The sequence below is a fragment of the Trichomycterus rosablanca genome, chromosome 9 (assembly GCF_030014385.1).
Source record: "Trichomycterus rosablanca isolate fTriRos1 chromosome 9, fTriRos1.hap1, whole genome shotgun sequence".
NCBI lineage: Eukaryota > Metazoa > Chordata > Actinopteri > Siluriformes > Trichomycteridae > Trichomycterus > Trichomycterus rosablanca.
In genome coordinates this window covers 39,304,825-39,328,153 of record NC_085996.1, presented here as the reverse complement: position 1 = coordinate 39,328,153, position 23,329 = coordinate 39,304,825, and the positions used below count along the sequence as shown (strand labels likewise).

At 42.7% G+C, this 23,329-nt stretch overlaps 2 protein-coding genes across 2 annotated transcripts; both read right to left on the bottom strand.

The window, feature by feature from the left end:
• Positions 1-1,651: 1,651 nt before the first annotated feature.
• dusp23a (dual specificity phosphatase 23a) lies at positions 1,652-5,660 on the bottom strand. The gene is made up of 2 exons (XM_063001477.1): positions 4,764-5,660; positions 1,652-2,878 (listed from the first exon to the last, which is right to left on the bottom strand). Exons 1-2 carry the CDS (start codon positions 5,037-5,039, stop codon positions 2,678-2,680), a joined length of 477 nt encoding a protein of 158 aa, XP_062857547.1. The 5' UTR covers positions 5,040-5,660; the 3' UTR covers positions 1,652-2,677.
• Positions 5,661-10,872: 5,212 nt separating this feature from the next.
• On the bottom strand, positions 10,873-22,674 carry moxd1l (monooxygenase, DBH-like 1, like). Its single transcript, XM_063002543.1, is given in 13 exon segments — positions 10,873-11,022; positions 12,698-12,806; positions 12,886-13,016; positions 13,298-13,357; positions 13,947-14,043; positions 14,254-14,333; positions 15,001-15,182; positions 16,224-16,326; positions 17,346-17,498; positions 17,586-17,669; positions 18,886-19,034; positions 20,143-20,293; positions 22,402-22,674. Coding segments are annotated over 13 exon segments (1,722 nt in total).
• Positions 22,675-23,329: the final 655 nt, after the last annotated feature.

The following is a 23,329-nucleotide window of genomic DNA, read 5'->3' as shown; positions in this document are numbered from 1 at the left end:
TCCAACAAGTGATGCTGAGAAATATTTACAAATAATCCCAAAACGCCCAAGAAGAGAAATCTGAAGCAGATGGAGGAAATGTATTAAAAGTTTGTGCTTCAAGAAGAGAAAGCGGTGCGTCCCTTGTGTTAGGAGGCGTGTCTGTGGTAAAGGAGGACAATATAAATGTAGATAAAGATTATAAATATACTGTATAAATTTGGCCTCCAAGAAAAACAACATTGTCCAAGAATTAAAAGGCAGACGCAATCACAGCAGGATACGTTACAATCGGCCCTTTGAGGGCCACCACAATGCAGATGTGGCCCTTGGTGAAACTGAGTTTGACACCCCTGATCTATGGTATGGACCAGAGGTGGGTTCAGTGCCGACACGTATGTATATGGATCTCACCCCCACCCTGGGTATGAGGTGGATTTGTGACCTTGTGGAGCTGTTTATCTTCTCGTAGACGTCATCATGCACCAGCAGATCCTGAATCAGAACCAGACTGTCTCAGCCTGTGAGAAAGATAGTCCAAGGTTCAAGTCAGAATCAACACAAACATGATTCACTGACCACAGGATCACCCCACCCTCCGACTTAAACCCTGTTAAAACCTGTGGAATGAGCAGTCGAGGCGAGTCCACAAGTGTGGACACGGGTTCCTGAATGACTCAGATCCTTCACATGGAGGAAAATATCTTTCAGTGCTAAGATTTTCCAGATGTATTTTCTTTCAGTCACGTACATCTACCGTACATCTAACAGAGAGTCGCTTTATTGTGTATAGTTTGAACAAGATCGAGGGGATTAACATTGATAAAGGTGTACGTTAATCATTTGTCATGCTGACAATCATCTACATGACTTTATAAGCTCTAGTGTAGACTAGCTTTGTCTTTAAAAAGTTTCCACTGGTTAAAAATTTACAAAAGACCTGTCCTGCATATCCTGCTGATTTCCTAAAGCAGTATAGCCCATACTGAGTGTGGAACTATTTAGTTCTTGTTCAGAACGTGTACTCATTTTTACAGATTCTTTGTTGATACTTGTAGGTTCTTTTAAAACAACTAATATAAAACTTAGGAGTAAAAGTGGTACTTTGACCCAGTTTGCTGTTCGCTGACCTTTTCAAAGCTCCAATGAGACAAACTGTTTGATACGAGGCAGTAAAAGCGACTCAAGCCGTACGAACAAAACTTAGCGTGACTTATTGTAGTAAAACAGCGAGTGAGGAATGTGATTAGTGGAGGAACTTATGAGCAGTAATAATGAAGAGAAGTTTAGTGCTCCTGTCTCCTTCTTTTACTACATTAAACCACGTTAAGCTTTATTTTCAACCAGAAGCGTTTTAGACTCTGGGAGAAGCTGATTCTGATTCTGATTCTCACCATTTCTCAGACGCTGGAGCTGTAACACAAGTTTAAAAGTGAAACAGGGAGGAGAATCCAGATAAACACAGATACATGTGGAGCTGTAACCCTGGATCTGACGCTTATTCCACACTGATGCAGATTCAGCTCAGATTCATACGCTGATGATGTTTTGCATATTTTTGGAAGATACTCGTAAGGAAACACTGTGACTGGAATAAAGGATCAGAGAACAAGGATGTAGTAGCAGTATATTCATAATGACTAAAACAAACAAAAGCTTTAAGTAGAGCATATAAGGTCATCACAATAAATTACTGACTTTATTTTATTATTTTAAAACAAAGGTAGAATAATAGCTCATACACCGAGTCAGTAAACATTTGAGTTGCAGTCTGGTCTGGTATTTCAGCTTCTAAATACCCTTCATATACAGCATTACAGTCAAACAGAAATTCTATTGGCACAGCGGGACAGAAACTATAATTGTATGGGTTATAAATCAGGTTTAGGCTCATGTACTTAGACTTAAAGAGAAGGAAAATAATAATAGGCGTTTTTAAAATTTCCACCCAATGTAGTGGTTGGATTTTCCCTATTACAATTCCTCTGCCACTTGCACCATCCCGACACTGGCTGAGGGGTTCCGCAGACTGGCACCAGCCTCAATACGAGCATCTTTTACCCAGCCAGGAGTGGATAGAGAGACTGCTGTGCCACCCAAGTGCCACCTTCAAGTTTTTATTACTCATATTAAAACCAAAAACAGGTTTGGTAAGTTTTGGTACTTCGCAGTCAATACAGAATGTGCTGTTTTATATATTTTATTTTTGTATTATAATTAAAGGCACCGGGCATTGAAGTCTTCTAGTGTTAAAATATCTGGTGATACAAGACTTCTCTCTATACAGTAGAATATCACATGGTATGTTGGAATGTAGAGCCTAAATATATCCCAGTGGAAACAGAAACCACTCACGCCGGTTCAGTCGGCACAGATACGTGTTTATGGGCCTCGTCATTGTTTTCTAAGCACCTATTTAAACAGGAATCAAACACCATGGTTACACAGGTACAGTTTTGCATGTACCTAAACCCAACCTGAACTATTGCCTAATCCCACATGGGCGTGCACCTCGAGAAAGCCTGAATTACACGAGGTATGATTTGGTTTGTTTGCTTTCGTTATGCCTGAGGTCCCACCAGCAATAATGTTACAGTACAGTAAAAGTACAGAATCATTTATTGTATCTAATATAAACCAGATATCATTTAAATAAAGACAATATATGAAACCAATCATGTCCCAGTGTTTACTTAGTTTACTTAATGCTCTGTTTATCGAGGTATTGCTGAAACTCCAGCACGGCTCGCTCCTGCTCCTTCGTCTCTATGGACCCCGGACGGAGCGATCGGATGAGTTTTATTGATTCCTCCGCAGAGATCTTCCTCTTCTTTACCAGGTAGCAGGCCAGCATGGTTCCCGTCCGCCCGTGTCCATGCTTACAGTGCACCCCGACAGCCTTAAGACAGAGGGAAAATGTTTACCTCAGAAGTTACTACAGTAGGTGTTATGCGGTCTCAATTATACGCATTTAAATCATGCACAACTGATACTGGGTGGTCATTTGTGCCAGGGAACACTTCGTACACCATTACACCACCATCACAAGTCTACAGTATTGACTCAGGGCATGTTGGGTCCCTGGATTTACACTCTTTTTAGGGTTTTTCAGCTTACAGCTGTTGTAAAGTGAATATCTGAGTGACCACTTTTGAACCAGGCTGGTCATTCTGCTTTGACCTTTCTTATCAATAAGGTTTCTGCACTCTCGATGAACTCTGGATGTTTGTTAACTGTAATACTGTCCTGCACAGAAAACTCTCAGATAAGCAATTTTTTTAAATATTCATAGTCACTGTGGTAAAGTATGTTTTTAAATATCTGATCCCACATTTAGTGGTTGTTTAATCTCCAAGTGAACCATACTGTACCCAAGTACCTGTGCTAAATGTGGTTACACTTTATGACCAGGAACCAAGTACATTTTTTGGCCAAAGCTATGTGGAAACCACGACACTAATTATAGATTTTAGGTGTTCTTTCTATAGCAACTGACAATATGTCTATAAAATTAATTATACATGAACAAAACTGTACCCCAATTATCTGGAAACAGTTTGTTCTGTCCCAGCATGACTCTAAGAGGTTAGGGTAAAGAACTAGTAATCAGAAGTTTGCCACTGTTGGGCCCTTGAGCAAGGCCCTCAACTCTCAATTGCTTGTAGTATGCGTTCACAACTGTAAGTCGCTTTGGGTTACCCTAATTAACTAACCCTAGTTATATTAGGGATTTAGTTTAGTGCTTAGTTTAGTGCAACAACAGGAGGGCTAGGTGGCTCGGTGGGTAGCACTGTCGCCTCACAGCAAGAAGGTCCTGGGTTCGACCCCCAGGTGGAGCGGTTCAGTCCTTTCTGTGTGGAGTTTGCATGTTCTCCCCGTGTCTGTGTGGGTTTCCTCCTACAGTACAAAAACATGCAGTTGAGGTCCTGGACTGTGTTTGATATTAAACGTGAACTGATGAATCTTGTGTAAGCAGTAACTACCCGTCCTGTCACAATGTTAAAATCCTAATAAATAAATAAAACAACAATAATATTAATAACTTAAAATCAACAGTGTGAGTGCTTATTGCAGACACATTAATCAATAGATGACAAAGTTGTAGAGATGCTTAAACTTTTCAATGGTCTGCTTAACCATTTTGTCTAAGTACTTGGGTAAAAATAAGCTGTATTTAAATAAACGTGTTTGTGTCGTATCTACTCCTTGGTTGACGTGTGTTAAACTCAAATATTGGTAGATGACACTGTGGTGTTAAACTCAAATATTGGTAGATGACACTGTGGTTTTAAGAAAACAGCCTCTCTAACCTAGATGTTAACTTGAAGCTGGCAGGTGAAAAATCATCCATGAACAGCTGCATCATTTTTGTGATCATCTCGACTGTTTAGTTTGTTTGTTTATTAGGATTTTAACGACATGTTTTACACTTTTGGTTACATTCATGACAGGAACTCATTACACAAGATTCATCAGTTCACAAGGTTATATCGAAAACAGTCGTGGACAATTTAGTGTCTCCAATTCACCTCACTTGCATGTTTTTGGACTGTGGGAGGAAACCGGAGCACCCGAAGGAAACACACGCAGACACGGGGAGAACATACAAACTCCACCTGGGGATCGAACCCAGGACCCTCTTGCTGTGAGGCCAACTGTTTGGTAGAAGCTCATTAAATAAAACCTAGTATATAAAAATATGAATCGTTTGTTGCTAGTTTAGTCCCAGGGAACTAAGAAATGCATTCTTTTCTTGGTGAGACCATTAAAGGGTTAATACTGACCTCTCCTCTGGTGTTTGCATCCTCAGTGATGGACAGCACAGTCTGGATCTGGTTCATACTGGGAGCTGTGAAGTCCCCCATGCTGATGTGGTGAAGCTTTAAATCAGGACAGCTCTCAGAACCTGGAGCTTTAGTTTCACATAAACACACCAAGTGTTTAATCCCGTTACTGACCAGAAACCGGTAATGTGCTGGACTGGAGGGCCATGCCAGTCCTGCCAGTTTATTCTCATCCACCCAGGAGAAGTTGGGTGCAGGGGTGCAGGTCTGATCCATGTCGATGCTCGGAGAGAATGGAGAGTGAATGAAGAACTGGATGGTTAGAAACGTCTGAACCGGAGCCAGTAATAACTGAGCCGGTAGGCTTAAATGTGTCTGGTTCTAAAAACAGACATTCTCCCTACACCCTACACCCTACTCCCTACATCCTACAAACTACACAGTGAGCTGCTCTGTTCAAATTTTTGCGTCGTTTTTAATCGTAATTTATCGTAGTGCGTTATTGTATTTATTACTTTATAACTGTAATTTTAATTTACATGAATAAAGTAAAAAGTCAAGAATACACAAGTAGTGCACTACATAGGGAGTTTAGTGGGGTTTTGGACTAGTAGTGTTTAATGCGCATGCGCAAATACCGTCGTGTTGTTCCGTGCGCTTTATTTATTAATAAGAAGTGTGTATAGGTTTATAGCGGTGTGTGTTTTTAATCAGCATAAGTAAACATCACATTGTATGTTTGGTGGTTTGAAATTAAATAAACACTTTAAAGTACTGAATGTGCTCCTGTCAGAGGTTTTACTGCTCAACTACAAGTCAGATATTCTTTACAATCAAGGCAGTAGGTCAGTAGCAGGAAACCGGAGCATCCGATGAAGCCCAATACACCGATCAACCATAACATTAAAACCACCTCCTTGTTTCTACACTCACTGTCCATTTTATCAGCTCCACTTACCATATAGAAGCACTTTGTAGTTCTACAATTACTGACTGTAGGTCAGGACCACCACAGAGCAGGTATTATTTAGGTGGTGGATCATTCTCAGCACTGCAGTGACACTGACATGGTGGTGGTGTGTTAGTGTGTGTTGTGCTGGTATGAGTGGATCAGACACAGCAGCGCTGCTGGAGTTTTTAAACGCCGTGTCCACTCACTGTCCACTCTATTAGACACTCGGAGACGATCGCTCATCTATTGCTGCTGTTTGAGTCGCTCATCTTCTAGATCTTCATCAGTGGTCACAGGACGCTGCCCATGGGGCGCTGTTGGCTGGATATTTTTGGTTGGTGGACTATTCTCAGTCCAGCAGTGACAGTGAGGTGATCCACTCATACCAGCACCATGTCAGTGTCACTGCAGTGCTGAGAATGATCCACCACCTAAATAATACCTGCTCTGTGGGGGTCCTGACCATTGAAGAACAGGGTGAAAGGGGGTAACAAAGCATGCAGAGAAACAGATGGACTACAGTCAGTAATTGTAGAACTACAAAGTGCTTCTATATGGTAGGTGGAGCTGATAAAATGGACAGTGAGTGTAGAAACAAGGAGGTGGTTTTAATGTTATGGCTGATGATCAGTGTATATACTGTATATATCACTTGATTTTCAGTTTAGGGAATTTTTTATTTACTTGAACTAACCACTTAGGGGCAGTATAGAGCAGCCAATACAACTCTGCTTGATGCTGTATTGTTTTTCAAAAACCACAGACTTTCAAAGAAGAGAGCCACATTTCACTGTACCATTAAATTACACTCATAAATTAAATGGTAGAATAAATAGAAGCTACAACACACAGTACAGCTACCTCGACAGTTAAATGTAAACCTAGAACATCCAGCGATGGTATGAGGCTCTGAAAATACTCATCCGTGTTTAGACACCCCCACCCCACAATCCTAAAACGTGGACTTTTCTTCATAGAATAGAAGTAAAAGCTTGTTCCATGGTATAATCAGCACACATGCTTTACTACAAACAACACACTAAATTAAAAGTATCAGATAGCATGGAAAAATGCCCTTAATGAGGCATTTTATTAAAAATGAATAAGAATATAGTATCTAATAGAGATATCACAGGAACTGAGTCTAAGTTTCAGGTTGCATTTCTTGCTGCAGTGGCGGACTGTGTTAAGTAACAACAATTTTCTGAAGTAATCCAGAGCTCATGTGGATTTACTGTATTTATCACACTCGCATAAAGTTTCTCATGCAGTATATCGAAAATGACGCACAGTCAGTGGTTGTTTCCGGGCTTGTCCTACACGGACTACAGATTTCACTGGATTCCCTCAATCTTCACACAATATTAGGTTACACTTACTTTTGGTGAACTGGTAGTAGGAGCTTTCTCACCCTGGTCTACTTCGGTAGGATCTGCATCAACAAAGATTCTGAATTGGGACCTTTCGTAATCGCTGTCTGTTGACCTTTGCACTTTTGTGGTGGGTGAACCAAATACGTGTCAGTTCTCAAAAGTAGATTTATGACATCACAAATCCCTCGTATGCCAATAGCTGATTAGCTGATTGATTTTCCCGTCCCATCCAGTGTGATTGTTGTATACTCCTCTAAATTAAATGTAACATGGGCTCCCTCTAGGCTCACTGAGACCCCCTGGGGGGGGGGGCACCGGTTGAGAACCACTGTGTTAAACCATACAACATGGACTCTGTATGGGACACAGGACTCAGTTATTGCACATCGTTATTTGACATTCTATTATTCAAGATCATAAAACCAATTATGCTGAGGCAGTGGTAGCTAATGCCAAGTTCACACTACACGACTTTCCAAGTGGTCGGGTCGCTGTACAGTTCTCACTGCACGACTGGATCTCTTGTAATCGGGAGTCTTTCAAGTCGGTGTGGCTTTCACACTACACGACTGATCTGTGATTGGGGGTCACACACTACACCATCTATCACCAACTGGAATCGCAGGCGAGCTTCTCTGGTCTCCCAAACTACGTTCTGTCATGAAAACAAACGCGAGAAGTGACGTGGGGTTTAATGATACCACGTCCAAAAATATACGTCAACAAGTAGCGAGCGATCAAAGTTTGTGTGCTGATGTGCAGCGTAAAAACAAAGAGGAAAAATAAATGAATCTGAGTGGATTTGGCAACACAACCAGCATGGAATGTTCTATAGTGAGTTGGAGGTTAATAAATATTGTTTGCAATGCAGCGTGGGTGTTTTGTAGAGAACGATAAGGTCAGAAATAATGTAAAGCTTGTGTGTGTGCTGATGTATTCTGATTAGGGCTGTCGAAGTTAACGCGATAATAACGCATTAACGCGATCTCAATTTAATGCGATTAAAAAAATTAGTGCCGTTAACGCAAATTCTAGTTCATGTTGACACTTGACTGGTAGAACAAACGTTATAATGTCGGACTTGCCACCGTTTTTCATTTGCGGTTTGTTAACATAATGTAACCGATCGTCGTAGTGATGCAATTGCTTAATAAAGAAATAAATACACGGTATACTCACAAGTTGTCGGAGCAGAACACTTTATTACACTTAATTAACTTCTTCTTCTGTACCGAATACCGGAAAGCTGAGTCGAGCACGTTAGTTCATGCACTATGGAAGCCCCAAAGGGTCAAAACACACTCACTTCGTGTAGAAACGTCCATCAAACCATCGTCACGATACAACCACAGACAAGTCTGATACAATAACTACGCCTTATCCCACCTAAAGCACCGCTGATCTACAATGTTTGCTGATGGAGAAATTCTAACCTACAATCTGACATTTACTGCCTAATATGTGAGTGAATAAAAGTACATTTAGCATAAAATGTGTTCACCATTTTAATTGTAACATTTCACTTAAAAATCCTTGTTTTCTATAACATTCACACAGATTTTTTTTAATGCGATTAATCGCGATTAACTATATGAAATTCTGAGATTAATCGCGATTAAAATTTGTAATCGTTTGACAGCCCTAATTCTGATAGAAACTATATTACGCCCCTGTCCCACCTTTTACACTCCTCTCCTTTTACACTGCGTTTCCCCTCACACCGTATCTTACATCTCACTTGCTGTTTGACACCGCACTCATTGCCAGTCGGCCAACTCAGATCAGATATCTGACATGATAGAAATCTCGCTTCGACGAGCCGCTCGGGATTGTGTTCAAAATGTGTGCAGGTCTTTTGTACTTTTGTCATAAAGGTTCCAGAGAACCTAACAAATCACAGATTCTTGTTTTGACCACGTTACAAAATGTTCTGAATGGAGTTTGTACCTTGAACGTGACTGTGGTATCTGGTTTCATGTACGGAATCAGATAGACCACACACCCTGTTATTCTCCTAACCTGTAATTAAGATATTTGAACAGATCCAGTGAAGCTTTATTCAATCTTTACTGTAAACAGTGTGAATAGTATTTCAGTTCTGTGTTTCTGTAACTGGAGACGTAAACACGCAGGGGTATTTCAAATCACAGGGGAGGTATATTAAAAAACTAAGATTTACTAAAATTATTTAATTTTATTACCTTTCATGTATCTGTTGTTTACCTAGTATTTATTTAATGACACGCATTACGGTTCTTTCACAGCTATACAATTTAAACCAAGGCAAGTCCTGTAAGTCTAAAGCAAATATTTTACTGCTACTTCTATATTAAATTTAGATATTTTTTTATCCTGATCAGTAAGGGAACTCTTGTGCATCCTTGTATGGCTACAATTTACCCGGTACATGATGATACTACTTACGACAGGACTGTACTAAAGTGTACACACTGACATGTTTAGTAGGAACGCATTAATACGACACTTAAATCCAATTCAATTCACATTTCTGATCATCATGTCTCTGTCTCACTAATACTCTTATATAATCTCTTATACATGCTTGTAAACTTTTCACTTCAAGTGCATTCTAATCCAAAATATAATACTATTGATTTATTAAAAAAAAAAAACATTTAGGGTGCCCCCCCTGGGCAGCGTCCTGTGAGCACTGATGAAGGTCTAGAAGATGACCGACTCGAACAGCAGCAATAGATGAGCGATCGTCTCTGACTTTACATCTACAAGGTGGACCGACTAGGTAGGAGTGTCTAATAGAGTGGACAGTGAGTGGACACGGTGTTTAAAAACTCCAGCAGCGCTGCTGTGTCTGATCCACTCATACCAGCACAACACACACTAACACACCAGCACCATGTCAGTGTCACTGCAGTGCTGAGAATCATCCACCACCTAAATAATACCTGCTCTGTGGTGGTCCTGTGGGGGTCCTGACCATTGAAGAACAGCATGAAAGGGGAGTAACAAAGCATGTAGAGAAAGAGATGGACAACAGTCAGTAATTGTAGAACTACAAAGTGCTTCTATATGGTAAGTGGAGCTGATAAAATGGACAGTGAGTGTAGAAACAAGGAGGTGGTTTTAATGTTATGGCTGATCGGTGTATATGGTGTATATAAATAAAATACAAGCCCAACCCAGCGAATAAAAAAAGCAGATAAATCACATTTTTATCACATAAAGTACAGTTAAATTCTTTATAGTTTTATTCTTCAGTAAAACATAGTAAAAACTGTCCAACACGGATGTACAATAAAGAACTTTAACAATCAACAGAAGTATCATCAGGTTTCATCAGACGGAAATCAGATATACCAGACAGGCTTAGTGGTTGTTGTTCTGTAATTTTAGGATATTATACACCCTAATCCTGGCTCCCTTTGTGTAAATAGAACATTAAGTAACAGGTTCTTCGTTTCTAAGACTGTGGTACCCGAACACAGGAGTATATACTAGCAAAGTACGTATACGATTAACTTATTGTTCCTCTACAGCTTCAAAATATACAGACACACAAAGATAAAGAGAACCAGGTACCAAAAGTGAGATTTAACCCCATAACCCCAGGAACCAAGTACCATCCATACTACCTGCTGTGCCACCCATTGTCATTTGGGAGTCTATATATAATAATTATTTATAAATGTATAGTATAATTCATAGTAATCAAAGTATACTTGTTGATTGGTCAAAAAATAAGAGCTGATTTTCAATTTCTGACACAATTACACCGTTCACATTGCAGGTCATCTTCTGACGAGTTTTAGAAGAAGACGAGCGCCAGTGTCACCCAAACGAGCAGCAGCAGGATCCTTGTAGCTGGACGCTGGATCTCAGATCTGCTTCTTAAGCAGCTTTCACGTGGAGAGGCTCTGAGCTCGGGGATGTTTCCTGTACTTATTACCACGTTGTTCTGAGGAATAAACACATACAAGTTTACACACTCACTCTGTTAATGTACAGCCAAGAACTTGTGATGTTTAACCAGCGGTTCTCAACCTTCTTATCTCTTAGACTTCCCCCGGACACGGGTTATGACCTTATTCTTATGCTTTCAGCAAGGATGACAAAAGGTTTTGTGTTCCTGCTGATGGGAAATTCCATAAATCCATGATGAAGGTAAATATCTTGGTATTTTCTGATTGTGGTTGAGGTTCCTCACCTGGATCTCTTTTTCTACATGCTTTGTTAGCCCCCTTTCATGCTGTTCTTCAATGGTCAGGACCCCCACAGAGCAGGTATTATTTAGGTGGTGGATGATTCTCAGCACTGCAGTGACACTGACATGGTGGTGGTGTGTTAGTGTGTGTTGTGCTGGTATGAGTGGATCAGACACAGCAGCGCTGCTGGAGTTTTAAACACCTCACTGTCACTGCTGGACTGAGAATAGTCCACCAGCCAAAAATATCCAGCCAACAGCGCCCCGTGGGCAGCGTCCTGTGACCACTGATGAAGGTCTAGAAGATGACCGACTCAAACAGCAGCAATAGATGAGCGATCGTCTCTGACTTTACATCTACAAGGTGGACCAACTAGGTAGGAGTGTCTAATAGAGTGGACAGTGAGTGGACACAGTGTTTTAAAACTCCAGCAGCGCTGCTGTGTCTGATCCACTCATACCAACACAACACACACTAACACACAACCACCATGTCAGTATCACTGCAGTGCTGAGAATCATCCACCACCTAAATAATACCTGCTCTGTGGGGGTCCTGACCATTGAAGTACAGCATGAAAGGAGGGTAACAAAGCATGTAGAGAAACAGATGGACTACAGTCAGTAATTGTAGAACTACAAAGTACTTCTATATGGTAAGTGGAGCTGATAAAATGGACAGTGAGTGTAGAAACAAGGAGGTGGTTTATATATATATATATATATATATATATATATATTAGGGATGTAACGGTGCACCGGAAGACAGTTAAAAATCGGTGCATCTTCATTGAAGATTAATCGATATTCACTTCAGACAGCAGAGGGCGCTGTATATTTTATTACAGAATAAGGGAAATGTGTAGCATTTATTTTGCATAGTTTGCACCTATCTAATAACTAAAAGGACATTCATTATTTAGATGAAATAAATATTAGCACAAATACAGTATTTTATTTTAAATAGAAGTAATAAAAGGAAACATCATAATTTGTCTTAAATTTCATTTAGTTAAAAAAAATCGGGGGAAAATCGTATCGTGAACCCAGTATCGTGACTCGTATCGCATTGTGGGTAGAGTGTATCGTTACATCCCTAATATATATATGACATCACAAATCTCTCGTATGCCAATAGCCGATTGATTTTCCTGTCTCATCAAGTGTGATTCTTTTTTACTCTTCAAAAGGTTGCTGGTTCAAGCCCTATCACTGCCAATATCTCACTGTTGGGCCCCTGAGTAAGGCTCCTAACCCTCTGTACCTTAAATTGTCATAAAAGCGTTTGCTAAAGGCGATTCTTGTTGACGTGCATTTTTAGACGTGGTGTCATTAAACCCCTCGTCACTTCTCGCGTTTGTTTTTGAGACAAAAGTTTAGTTTGGGGGACCAGACAGACTCATCCCGGTGATAGATGGTGTGAACTTACCGCCGTGTTCATGACCAATGTGTTCTGCTGAATTGCTGTTAGCGTTTGCTGGTAGTCCAGGATGGAGCTGTTGTCCCAACTCTTTTTGTTCATCAGGTTTAACCAGTCCCTGTAAAACAGAGCAGTAGATCAGCTGATTGGTGCAACCATGAGCGCTGACACAGTGTAAGCGGTGCTCATCACGTTACGTTGTATTGACTGCACCCATCGCCGTCATGAGGGCCTGTGTGTTGGGGAGGCTGGCGCAGCTACTGAGCTCCATCGCTGGGTAGTAGTAGAAGAAAGCCAAGCACATCTCATTTTCAGTGCCGAGACCCCCCTGCAGATAGAAGACACCTTCATTTTTTATCCAAGCATCATAGGTTAACTTTAGACTTTAGCCTAAAATACATGCATCTTGATGCTATAACAGTACCTTGCATAGAATTACAATAGCTATTAAATCCTGCAGCTTGCAACCAAAAGCTTTTAGTGGTTGGTAGACAGTTTTATTAGCTAAATTATACTATTACTAGTCTTTATAAATGCACATAAAACCCTTTGTCTGCAGGAATTGACAGTGAACCCAAGTTTGCTTAAATTTGGTTTAAATTGACCGACCCAGGTGAGTCCAGTCCGATTCTGCGTGTCATAGGTGCACTCCACCAGCAGCTTGTCACCCTATAAAACAAAAACAAGACTTAGATTTCTTCCCTCTCTCTTGTTTTGCGTGCTTTTTTAGTAAACAGAATCGTACTAAACAAATTCATTCATTCATATACACCAACCAGGCATAACATTATGACCACTGACAGGTGAAGTGAATAACACTGATTATCTCTTCATTACGGCACCTGTTAGTTACATTTTATCCTCAAAGTTGATGTTAGAAGCAGGAAAATGGACGAGCGTGAGGATCTGAGGGTCAGATTGTGATGACTAGACGACTGGGTCAGAGCATCTCCAAAACTGCAGCTCTTGTTGGGTGTGTCCTGGTCTGCAGTGGTCAGTATCTATCAGGAACAGTGTTAAACCGGCGACAGGGTCATTGGCGACCAAGGCTCACTGATGCACGTGTGGTCCGATCCAGATTGCTGAAGAAGTTCTTGCTGGTTCTGATAGAAAGGTGTCAGAATACACAGAGCAGCACAGTTTGCCGAAGATGGGGCAGCAACACAATATTAAAAAGGTGGTCATAATGTTATGCCTCATCTGTGTATTTACACGTTGACAAACAGACCCCCATTATGGACACAATGGACACTCTTACCACTTTAACAGTCTTGGTTTTTCCCAGTTGCGTGACCTGCTGAAATTCAAAGTCGTAGCGCTCATTCAACGCCAAGAAATCGATCTGCTCTCCGTTCCTGAAGAACACAACAATTATTCAGGCGGTACAATCACCGCCCGTCTGTACTTTTTGTCTTACGGGTGAGGAGTGCAGTTCGTGAGCTCGTTTAGAAGCAGCGTCCGGCCAGATCTACCACCAAGACTCGAACCCAAGACCCAGTGCTTGGCTGGCTACACACACAATGTTCTTAAAACTCGAATCACATTTCCAGTTTTAGTAATCGTACCTGAAGTGGCCGACTCGCACCTTCCTGCCCGCCAGGTGTGTGTGCAGTATAGTTGCAAATACCTGCATGTCACTTGGAGCCTCCGGAAGTACCTGGAGATCACAGGAAGTCTCTGGTTTAACCACAGATACAGATGCAGCGACATTTAAACAGGGTCAGATCACAGCAGTAGTTCCCTGATGACGTAAGATCTTATTTCACAGAAGCGCCACAGAGGACAAGGTTCACATCCCTAAATGTATTCTTTTATTTATTTAGGATTAGTTTATGTCTTACTAATGATAAATACAATGCTCAGATTACTATCAGGTAATAATAAAGGTATTATAGGTAAGGTATTGTTTTTCCATAAGGATGTATGGGAAACCTGTTAATGCGTACCCTGTTACACTGGTATGAGTGTATCATGTGCAGCAGTGTTGTTGGAATATTTAAACACCTCAGTGACAGTGCTGGAAGGAGAATAGTGTGCTGATAAAAGGCAGAGGGTTTGTGTTCCTAATAAAGAGGCCAGCAGGTTTAAACACTGTTTAATAATCCCAACAACACTGCTGCACCTGATGCACTCATACCAGAAAAACACACACGTCCATGTCAATTCCATGTTAGTGTCATTGCAGTGCTCAGAATCGTGCACCACTCATCATCGCCTGGTCTGCGAGGGTCAGACGGGGGCACCGAACACAATGTACCTAATAAAGTGCTTACTGAGTGTAGTATAGTACAGTACAGTAAAGTATGAAGCACCTACAGTACCTGTGGGAAATATCCGGTGTCACACAGGCCGTATGTGAGGAAGGACGTGGCGTTGGGCGGGATTGCGTATGTGTTGCCCACTGTCGCCGCCAGTCCAGTCTGCAGAACGGTGGCGTCATACTGGCGCAGTTGAGCCGTGTAATGAAACCGCAGGCCGGAATTATCTACACGACCTGCACACATATATATAACACTAAGTGTGAGATAAAATATATACATCAAATCTGAAATCGTACACACTTACATTATAGAGTCATGCAACACACACCTAACTACCCACACAACTACTTTAGTAAGAATAAAGGGGTGGCATGGTGGCTCGGTGGGTAGCACCGTCGTCTCACAGCAAGTTGGCTATGTGGAGTTTGCATGTTCTGTGTGGGTTTCCTCCAGGTGCTCTGGTTTCCTCCCACAGTCCGAAGATGTGCAGTTGCCCCTAGGTGTGTGTGTGTTCCTGACTTTTGCCCAGTGAACTGCACCCACCATGACCCTGACCAGGATAAATCGGTGGTAAAACAAACAACAAATGAATGAATGAATTCATATTTTGCTCAGTGGGTAGCACAGTCGTCTCACAGCAAGAAGGTCCTGGGTTCGATTCCCTTTCTGTGTGGAGTTGGCATGTTCTCCTTGTGTCTGTGTGGGTTTCCTACGAGCCCACAGTCCAAAAACATGCAGTCAGGAACGACAAAATTGCCCTAAGTGTGTGTGTGTGTGTGTGTGTGTTTGCCATGTGATGGACTGGCGACCTACCTTTCGCCCAGTGAATTGCACCCACCGCAACCCTGACAAGGATAAAACAGTGGTAAAACAGACAACGAATGAATGTGTATGAATTTGTATGTATTTTGTTTTGTTCTTTATTGGGGTGGCACAGTGACTCGGTGGGTAGCACTGTCGCCTCACAGCAAGAAGGTCCTGGGTTCGATTCCCAGATGGAGCGGGCCGGGTCCTTTCTGTGTGGAGTTTGCATGTTCTCCCCTGCGTCTGTGTGGATTTCCTCTGGGTACACAGCCCAAAAACATGCAGTCAGGTTAATTGGAGATACTAAATTCCACCTAGGTGTGTGTGTGTGTCCTGTAATAAACTGTTGACCTGTCTAGGGTGTTTACTACCTTTCGCCCAGTGAACTGCACCCACCGCGACCCTGACCAGGATAAATCGGTGGTAAAACAGACAATGAATGTTTTTACAAAATCTTTACATTAAGTGACCTGCAGTCTTATGGTGATTGTTGTAGTGAACCTCAAGCCGATACAGGACGTCCGTTCCTTCTCCCCCCACAGGAATACCGGCCACCTCAGGTAGTTCAAAAGCCTGAAGATAAACCAAACACAACGTGAGGAACTTAAACCCACATTTTGTCCGTGGTTTTAATCACGACCCAGGCAACACAAACGATGCATCAAAACGAAACACAAAACAAAATATATTTAATTAATAAAATTTGGGAGAAATCTGGTCCTGCTGTGGTTTACCAGATGTAACGTAAAGCCTCCACAAGTGGGCGTTCGTGTACACGTTTATTTTGTTTTTACATACCTTTTAAATTAGTTTATTTATTATTATTTCTTTTCTGCAACCCTGACCCAGGGTTTGAAAAAACTGTATTAGGAAATTTAGTCATAGCCAGTTCCTCTTCCTCTGCTGGAGACAATGATGGTGTACGAGGAGGGTATATTCTCCTGACACGCCCTCCATCCGACGCTTTCACGCCCCACCAACCCCCTCTTATTCGTCCGTTCTTCGGTGGATCGGTGACTAGTGGTTGGTTTTGTCTGCTGCAATGTCTGCACTGCCGATCGTGCCTGCTAGGGGGCGCCCAGCTGACCCGTAGCAGAGCTGAGATTCAAGCTAAGCGTTATTTTTCCACAATTTGTCCCCCTAATCTAGTCGTATCTAATTACCCTGGTTGTGTTACGCTTCACCCCTACCGATACTATCCTCCATCACTGACTGAGAAGCTTCACAACTGACACACGCCCCCTCCGACACGTGAGCAGTACCGACTGCATCTTTTCACCTGCACGAGGCGAGTTCATATGCGGATCAGCTTTGTGCACGGAGAGCCACACCCTGGTCAGCATTATTCCCCAACTCTGCGCGAATGACATCAATCAGCCAGTAGAGGCCGTAATTGCACCAGTCCGGCTTATCTTACCCTGAAAAACAGCCAATCGTTCACGTAGCCGCCCAGCCCAGCCGGATGGCAGAGCTGAGATTCAATACGATGTATTCGAGATCCAAGCTCTGGTGTGCTAGCGTATTTTACCGCTGCGCCACCTGAGCGGCAAGTATTTACAAAAAAAGGAAAAGTAAAGGTGGATTTTACTTACTCCTCCTCCCACCCCCCAGACAGCCACAGCATGGAAACAGGTGTTCTCGTTCCTGGTGTAGCACGGCGACTCGCTGGGCTGGGTGACATCTGATGGACAGCGGTACAGCAACATGTGGTGCACAAGGTCCAGATTCTCGATCACCGGTTCGATCTGGAAAACATTTGAGAATCATTTCAGTCTTAACCGTCACCGTCAAATGTACGGTTCTGCTGAACGCTTGTTAGGAGCGACGCTTACGCGGTAGACGTGGTATTTCTTGTCCAGAGCTGGAAGCTTCATGATCTTGCAGTGGTAGGTGGTGGTCGTGGCAGGTACTGTAAACTGCAGTAGAAGAAAATAAACCATAATAACCACAATAGTACATTTAGTACATTTTTGGTGACCGGCAGGCTGGGTGACTATACAGACAATGATCGGTTCATCCGAGGGTGGAGGCTGCACAGAGACGGGGGATAATGGAGATCGGTGCGTGACTCTCCATGCACGATACGGATCTATATATGAACCCGCCTCATGCAGGTGAAAAGTAGCGCTAGTGTTAGTCTGCAGCAGTAGAGCACAAGGAAATAATATTGGGTGCTTAGATATGACAACATTGGGAGGAAAATTGGGAGAAAAAGTTGGACGTGGCACCTAGCACACCAGCGCTGAGATTCTGAACACCTCGGTTTGGCGCCGATTCGGTTGGGCGCCATCTAGCAGGCACAATTGACGGTGCCTGCAGCAGACAAAAATTGGGAAAAGGCTGGACTAAGTGGGTGGGGTCTTCAAACGCTGTTCAAAGACCCTGGTTAGCAGGCCGAGACGCCTGTGCAGAAGTGGATGAGCCTCATGTATGAATCTACCGAAGTGCGGGGGAAAAGAAGGGGTCGGTCAAGGGACTGGGCATGCGTTGGAGGGGGCATGGAGCGGGCGAATATTCCCCCAGCAGAGGAAGACTAATAGGCTACGCTAACATCGGAAAAATAAGGAATAAAATGTATAAATACAGTAAATAGAAAAAACGTTGGGCAGTGGGAGCTTAGTGCTTAGTGGTTTGGTTAGATTAGGGATCAGTTGTAGCCCAGTGGTTAAAGTAGTGCAGTAGTAATCAAAAGGTTGCTGGTTCAAGCCCCACCACTGCCAGGTTGCCACTGTTGGGCCTTTGAGCAAGGCTCTTAACCCTCAATTGCTTAGACAGTGTACTGTAACTGTAATGTAAGTCGCTTTGGATTAAAGTGTCTGCTAAATGCTGAAAATGTAAATGTAGTGGTTAAGGCACTAGACCTGTGATCAGAAGGTTGCTGGTTCAAACCCCACCACTGCCAAGTTGCGACTAAGCAAAGCTCCCATCACTTAATTGCTCGGATTGTATTCAGTGATGATTGGTTGTGTGTTTTGTTGTGGCAACACTGTGAAGTCATTTTTCAATGTTGAACACAACAGCTCACTTACCTGATACCCCGATGATCCAGGTTACTTGAAGTTACCTGTACTTCAGAGAATGAATTACTGGAGGTTAAAAGACGTAAGGAGCTTAAGACAAACCCAGACTTACGTTGGTCATGGTCAGGTCGAAGTATTTGCTGTCAGGGATGCTGGCCCGGGGCATGTACCTCAGCAGATTCACTTCCTTCGTTCCCCGCAGGGATCTGTGGTAGTCGACGTTATCGGTGTCACCGTAGGCGTAGATTAATTTAATCGGCACTTCCTTAAGAGTAAACGAGAATGAGAAATCATGAGTCGTTTCTATGTTCACTCCGGCGTCCGGGATTGGCTACTCTAAAGTCTAAGTAAATGAACAGATGAGCATTTAAAGCCTTGCAGTGGATTGGCGCCCCATCCATGATGTATTCCTGCACCGTGCCCATTGTTTTCTGGTAATGATGAACCCACTGCAACCCATTTTTACCTGCTGTCGTGCATACCTGTTATATATGGGCTCTGGCAGGGCGCTTACCCAGCACTATTGAGAAAGGGAAGGCTGGATGTGCCAACGCAAGCAATGGAAGCATGATCAACAGGGGACAGGGGCTGGGGTAACTCACGGTTAATTTGAAGGACTAGTAATTGGAAGGTCACTGGTTCAACACACATCTGCCAGCTTGCCACTTTTGGGACCTTAAAACTTAATTGCTTGCGATGTTTACGCTCTCAGTTGTAAGGCGCTTTGGACAAGGGCGTCAGCTGAATGTTTAAAATGTAAATGTAAATAATAGCCTGCGGCCCTCTTGGCCAACAACGGCGTCGTGCACCAGGGAAATGAAGTACATCCGAAATAACGTCTTTGTTCCAATGCTGAGATTTTAAGCTTGCGAGCAGCAAGGCCAGGCACCTAGACCCAGACATGGTTGTTTAACGTCTGCTGGGTGGGAGTGCAGGAGTGGATTCCTCATCCTGCTGCAATTGCGACTTCTGCTGGCTGGTCGATGGCACCTGCTACCCACAAGGAGGGGATATAATGATTCTCCGTGCACAATACGCATTTCTATATGAACTCTACTCGTGCAGGTGAAAAGAAGCACTTGGAAAATGCATGCTTGTTGAAGGGGGCATGTGTTAGGTACAGTTCTTCTCTCAGACAAGATCGGGTAACGTCTGCTGGGTGGGAGTGCAGGAGGGGATTACTTACTCGGGTCAGCTTACTTTATTTTTCCTATTTTAGTCTATAAAAAAAAGCAAGTGAACATGACACTTGCAGTAGTTTCCATGTTCTTTTTACCACAGTAACTGGACTCGACTGGTCCTGCCCGTATCACCTGACATGAACCAGGCGGCATGAACTAATATTTTAAATATAAAGGATGTCACTTGCTCACAGTAATTGGGAAGTCAGTTTCCTGACAGGCTTCGATGAATCGTTGGAACTTCATGACGGTTTGCCCATCGGACTCGGTTAAAGAGATGAGCTTGTAGTCCTGCTTCTGGTCCAGACTGGGCATGACGTTTCCCATAGCGTGCATGTCCTTCATAAAACACACACAAAACAACACCAGCATGAAGAACCAGAGCTCAGGTTTCCACAGCCAGGTATACTGGTTTTACTACCTAACTGATAGCTCATGTACACTGATCAGCCATAACATTAAAACCACCTCCATGTTTCTACAGTACACTCACTGTGTATTTTATCAGCTCCACCTACCATATAGAAGCACTTTGTAGTTCTACAATTACTGACTGTAGTCCATCTGTTTCTCTACATACTTTGTTACCACCTTTCATGCTGTTCTTCAATGGTCAGGACCCCCACAGGACCACCACAGAGCAGGTATTATTTAGGTGGTGGATGATTCTCAGCACTGCAGTGACACTGACATGGTGGTGGTGTGTTAGTGTGTGTTGTGCTGGTATGTGTGGATCAGACACAGCAGCGCTGCTGGAGTTTTTAAACACCTCACTCTCACTGCTGGACTGAGAATCGTCCACCAACCAAAAATATCCAGCCAACAGCGCCCCGTGGGCAGCGTCCTGTGAGCACTGATGAAGGTCTAGAAGATGAGCAACTCAAACAGCAGCAATAGATGAGCGATCGTCTCTGACTTTACATCTACAAGGTGGACCGACTAGGTAGGAGTGTCTAATAGAGTGGACAGTGAGTGGACACGGTATTTAAAAACTTCAGCAGCGCTGCTGTGTCTGAACCACTTCAGCACAACACACACTAACACACCACCACCATGTCAGTGTCACTGCAGTGCTGAGAATCATCCACCACCTAAATAATACCTGCTCTGTGGTGGTCCTGTGGGGGTCCTGACCATTAAAGAACAGCATGAAAGGGGGCTAACAGAGCATGTAGAGAAACAGATGAACTACAGTCAGTGATTGTAGAACTACAAAGTGCTTCTATATGGTAAGTGGAGCTGATAAAATGGACAGTGAGTGTAGAAACAAGGAGGTGGTTTTAATGTTATGGCTGATCGGTGTATGTGTGCTGACCTTGCTGGGTGATTATTTCCATCCATTAGTTTGAATATTGTAAACAAATATGAAGTTCAAGTAATACCATGTGAACTGTGTACTGTGTTCAGCAAATAGTCATCAAAAACATTCATTTATTTATTCATTCGTTGTCTGTTTTGCCACCCCTTTACTGGGCAAAAGGTAGGAAACCCATGCTGACACGAGGAGAACATGCAAACTGCACAGAGGAACTGCACACGCTGTGCTAGCGTGTTTTACCACATCATACAGTATATGACCTGCTTTACTAACTAACCTTAAACTTATTATATAAGATTTAACTGGATGGATCTTTATTTCTTTTCACGGTGGGTAGTACTGTCACCTCACGGCAAGAAGGTCCTGGGTTCGATTCCCAGATGGGGTGGTCCGGGTCCTTTCTGTGTGGAGTTTGCATGTTCTCCCCGTGTCTGCGTGGATGTGCATGTGAGGTGAATTAGAGATACAAATTTATCCATGACTGTGTTTGATATTAACCTTGAACTGATGAATCTTGTGTAAGCAGTAACTACCTGTCCTGTCACGAATGTAACCAAAGTGTAGTTAGTGTATAGTGTAGTGTAGTTGGTGCGTAGTGTACTTGATGTGTAGTGTTGTTAGTGTAGATAGTGTGTAGTGTATTTAGTGTGTAGTGTACTTAGTGTGTAAGGCAGTTAGTGTGTAGTGGTAGTGCACTTGGTGTGTAGTGTTAGTGTAGATAGTGTGTAGTGTATTTAGTGTCTAGTGCGGTTAGTGTGTAGTGTACTTGGTGTGTAGTGCAGTTAGTGTAGTGTTGCTGGTATGTAGTGTAGTTTTGTGTAGTCTGTGTGTAGTGTAGTTGGTGTGTATTGTAATTAGTGTGTAGTGTTGTTAGTGTAGTTGGTTTATATTGCAGTTAGTGTGTAGTGTACCTGTTGTGTAGTGCATTTGGTGTGTAGTGTAGTTGGTGTTTAGTGTAATTGGTGTGTAGTGTACTTGATGTTTAGTGTTGTTAGTGTAGTTACAAATTTATCCATGACTGTGTTTGATATTAAACTTGAACTGATGAATCTTGTGTAACCTGTAACTCTCTGTCCTGCCATTAATGTAACCAAAGAGTGTAAAAAATCCTAATAAATAAATAAATTACCATAAAATACATGCCACTGCTGCTTATTCCTCCAATAACGATGTCAGATCCCGCCATTCCTCCGTTGGGACTGAACCCCAGGCCGACCCAGCCCGTGCTCTTTACGCTCAGCTCAAACAGGATGGTGTCCTTCATCACATCGAATCCCCATCTGAGCAGGACATCGTGGTTCAGGTCCAGATATTCCGAGAAGGGCATCGCTGGGTCCACATCAGCCCCCAAAACACGGGCCGTAATCAAAAGCAGAGATCCGAGGAGCGCTACACAAGCCATGATGCCACCCGAGAGTCACCAAGGATCAGACTAGAGTTTCCAACCAACTCCAAAGGGCTTTTTGTGTGTTCTTGTCCTTTCTGCACATTACTGCTTGGTTTCGGTCACCTCCCCTTCTGTGCTTGCTAATCTGTTTCCACCTCACTGGGTCCTTAGTAGATTTTTGGGTCTGACTAAACAATATGAGTAACATGAGAGGGGTGTTTGGTAAACAGTATAATGGCTGATATACTGTACTACAACACATTATTAAACATAGTTGGAAGGTGTAATCAGTGTGTAGTGTAGTTAGTGTACAGTGTAGTGTACTCGGTGTGTAGTGCAGTTAGTTTAGTGTAGTTTGTGTGTAGTGTACCTGTTGTGTAGTGCATTTGGTGAGTAGTGTAGTTAGTGTGTAGTGTAGTTGGTGTATATTACAATTAGTGTGTAGTGTATTGCACTTGGTGTGTAGTGTTGTTAGTGTAGTTAGCGTGTATTGTAGTTAGTGTATAGTGTACTTGTTGTGTAGTGTAGTTAGTGTATTTAGTGTGTAGTGTATTTAGTGTATAGTGTACTTAGTGTGTATTGCAGTTAGTGTAGTGTAGTTGGTATGCAGTGTAGTTAGTGTACAGTGTAGTTGGTGTGTAGTGTAGTTAGTGTATTTAGTGTGTAGTGT

Excerpts from the sequence above, each read along its gene's own strand:
- dusp23a (XM_063001477.1), bottom strand. The coding sequence starts at position 5,039 with ATGGATCAGACCTGCACCCCTGCACCCAACTTCTCCTGGGTGGATGAG. Across the intron at positions 2,879-4,763 it reads ATGCAAACACCAGAGGAGAG|GCTGTCGGGGTGCACTGTAA; the intron begins GTCAGTATTAAC and ends CTCTGTCTTAAG.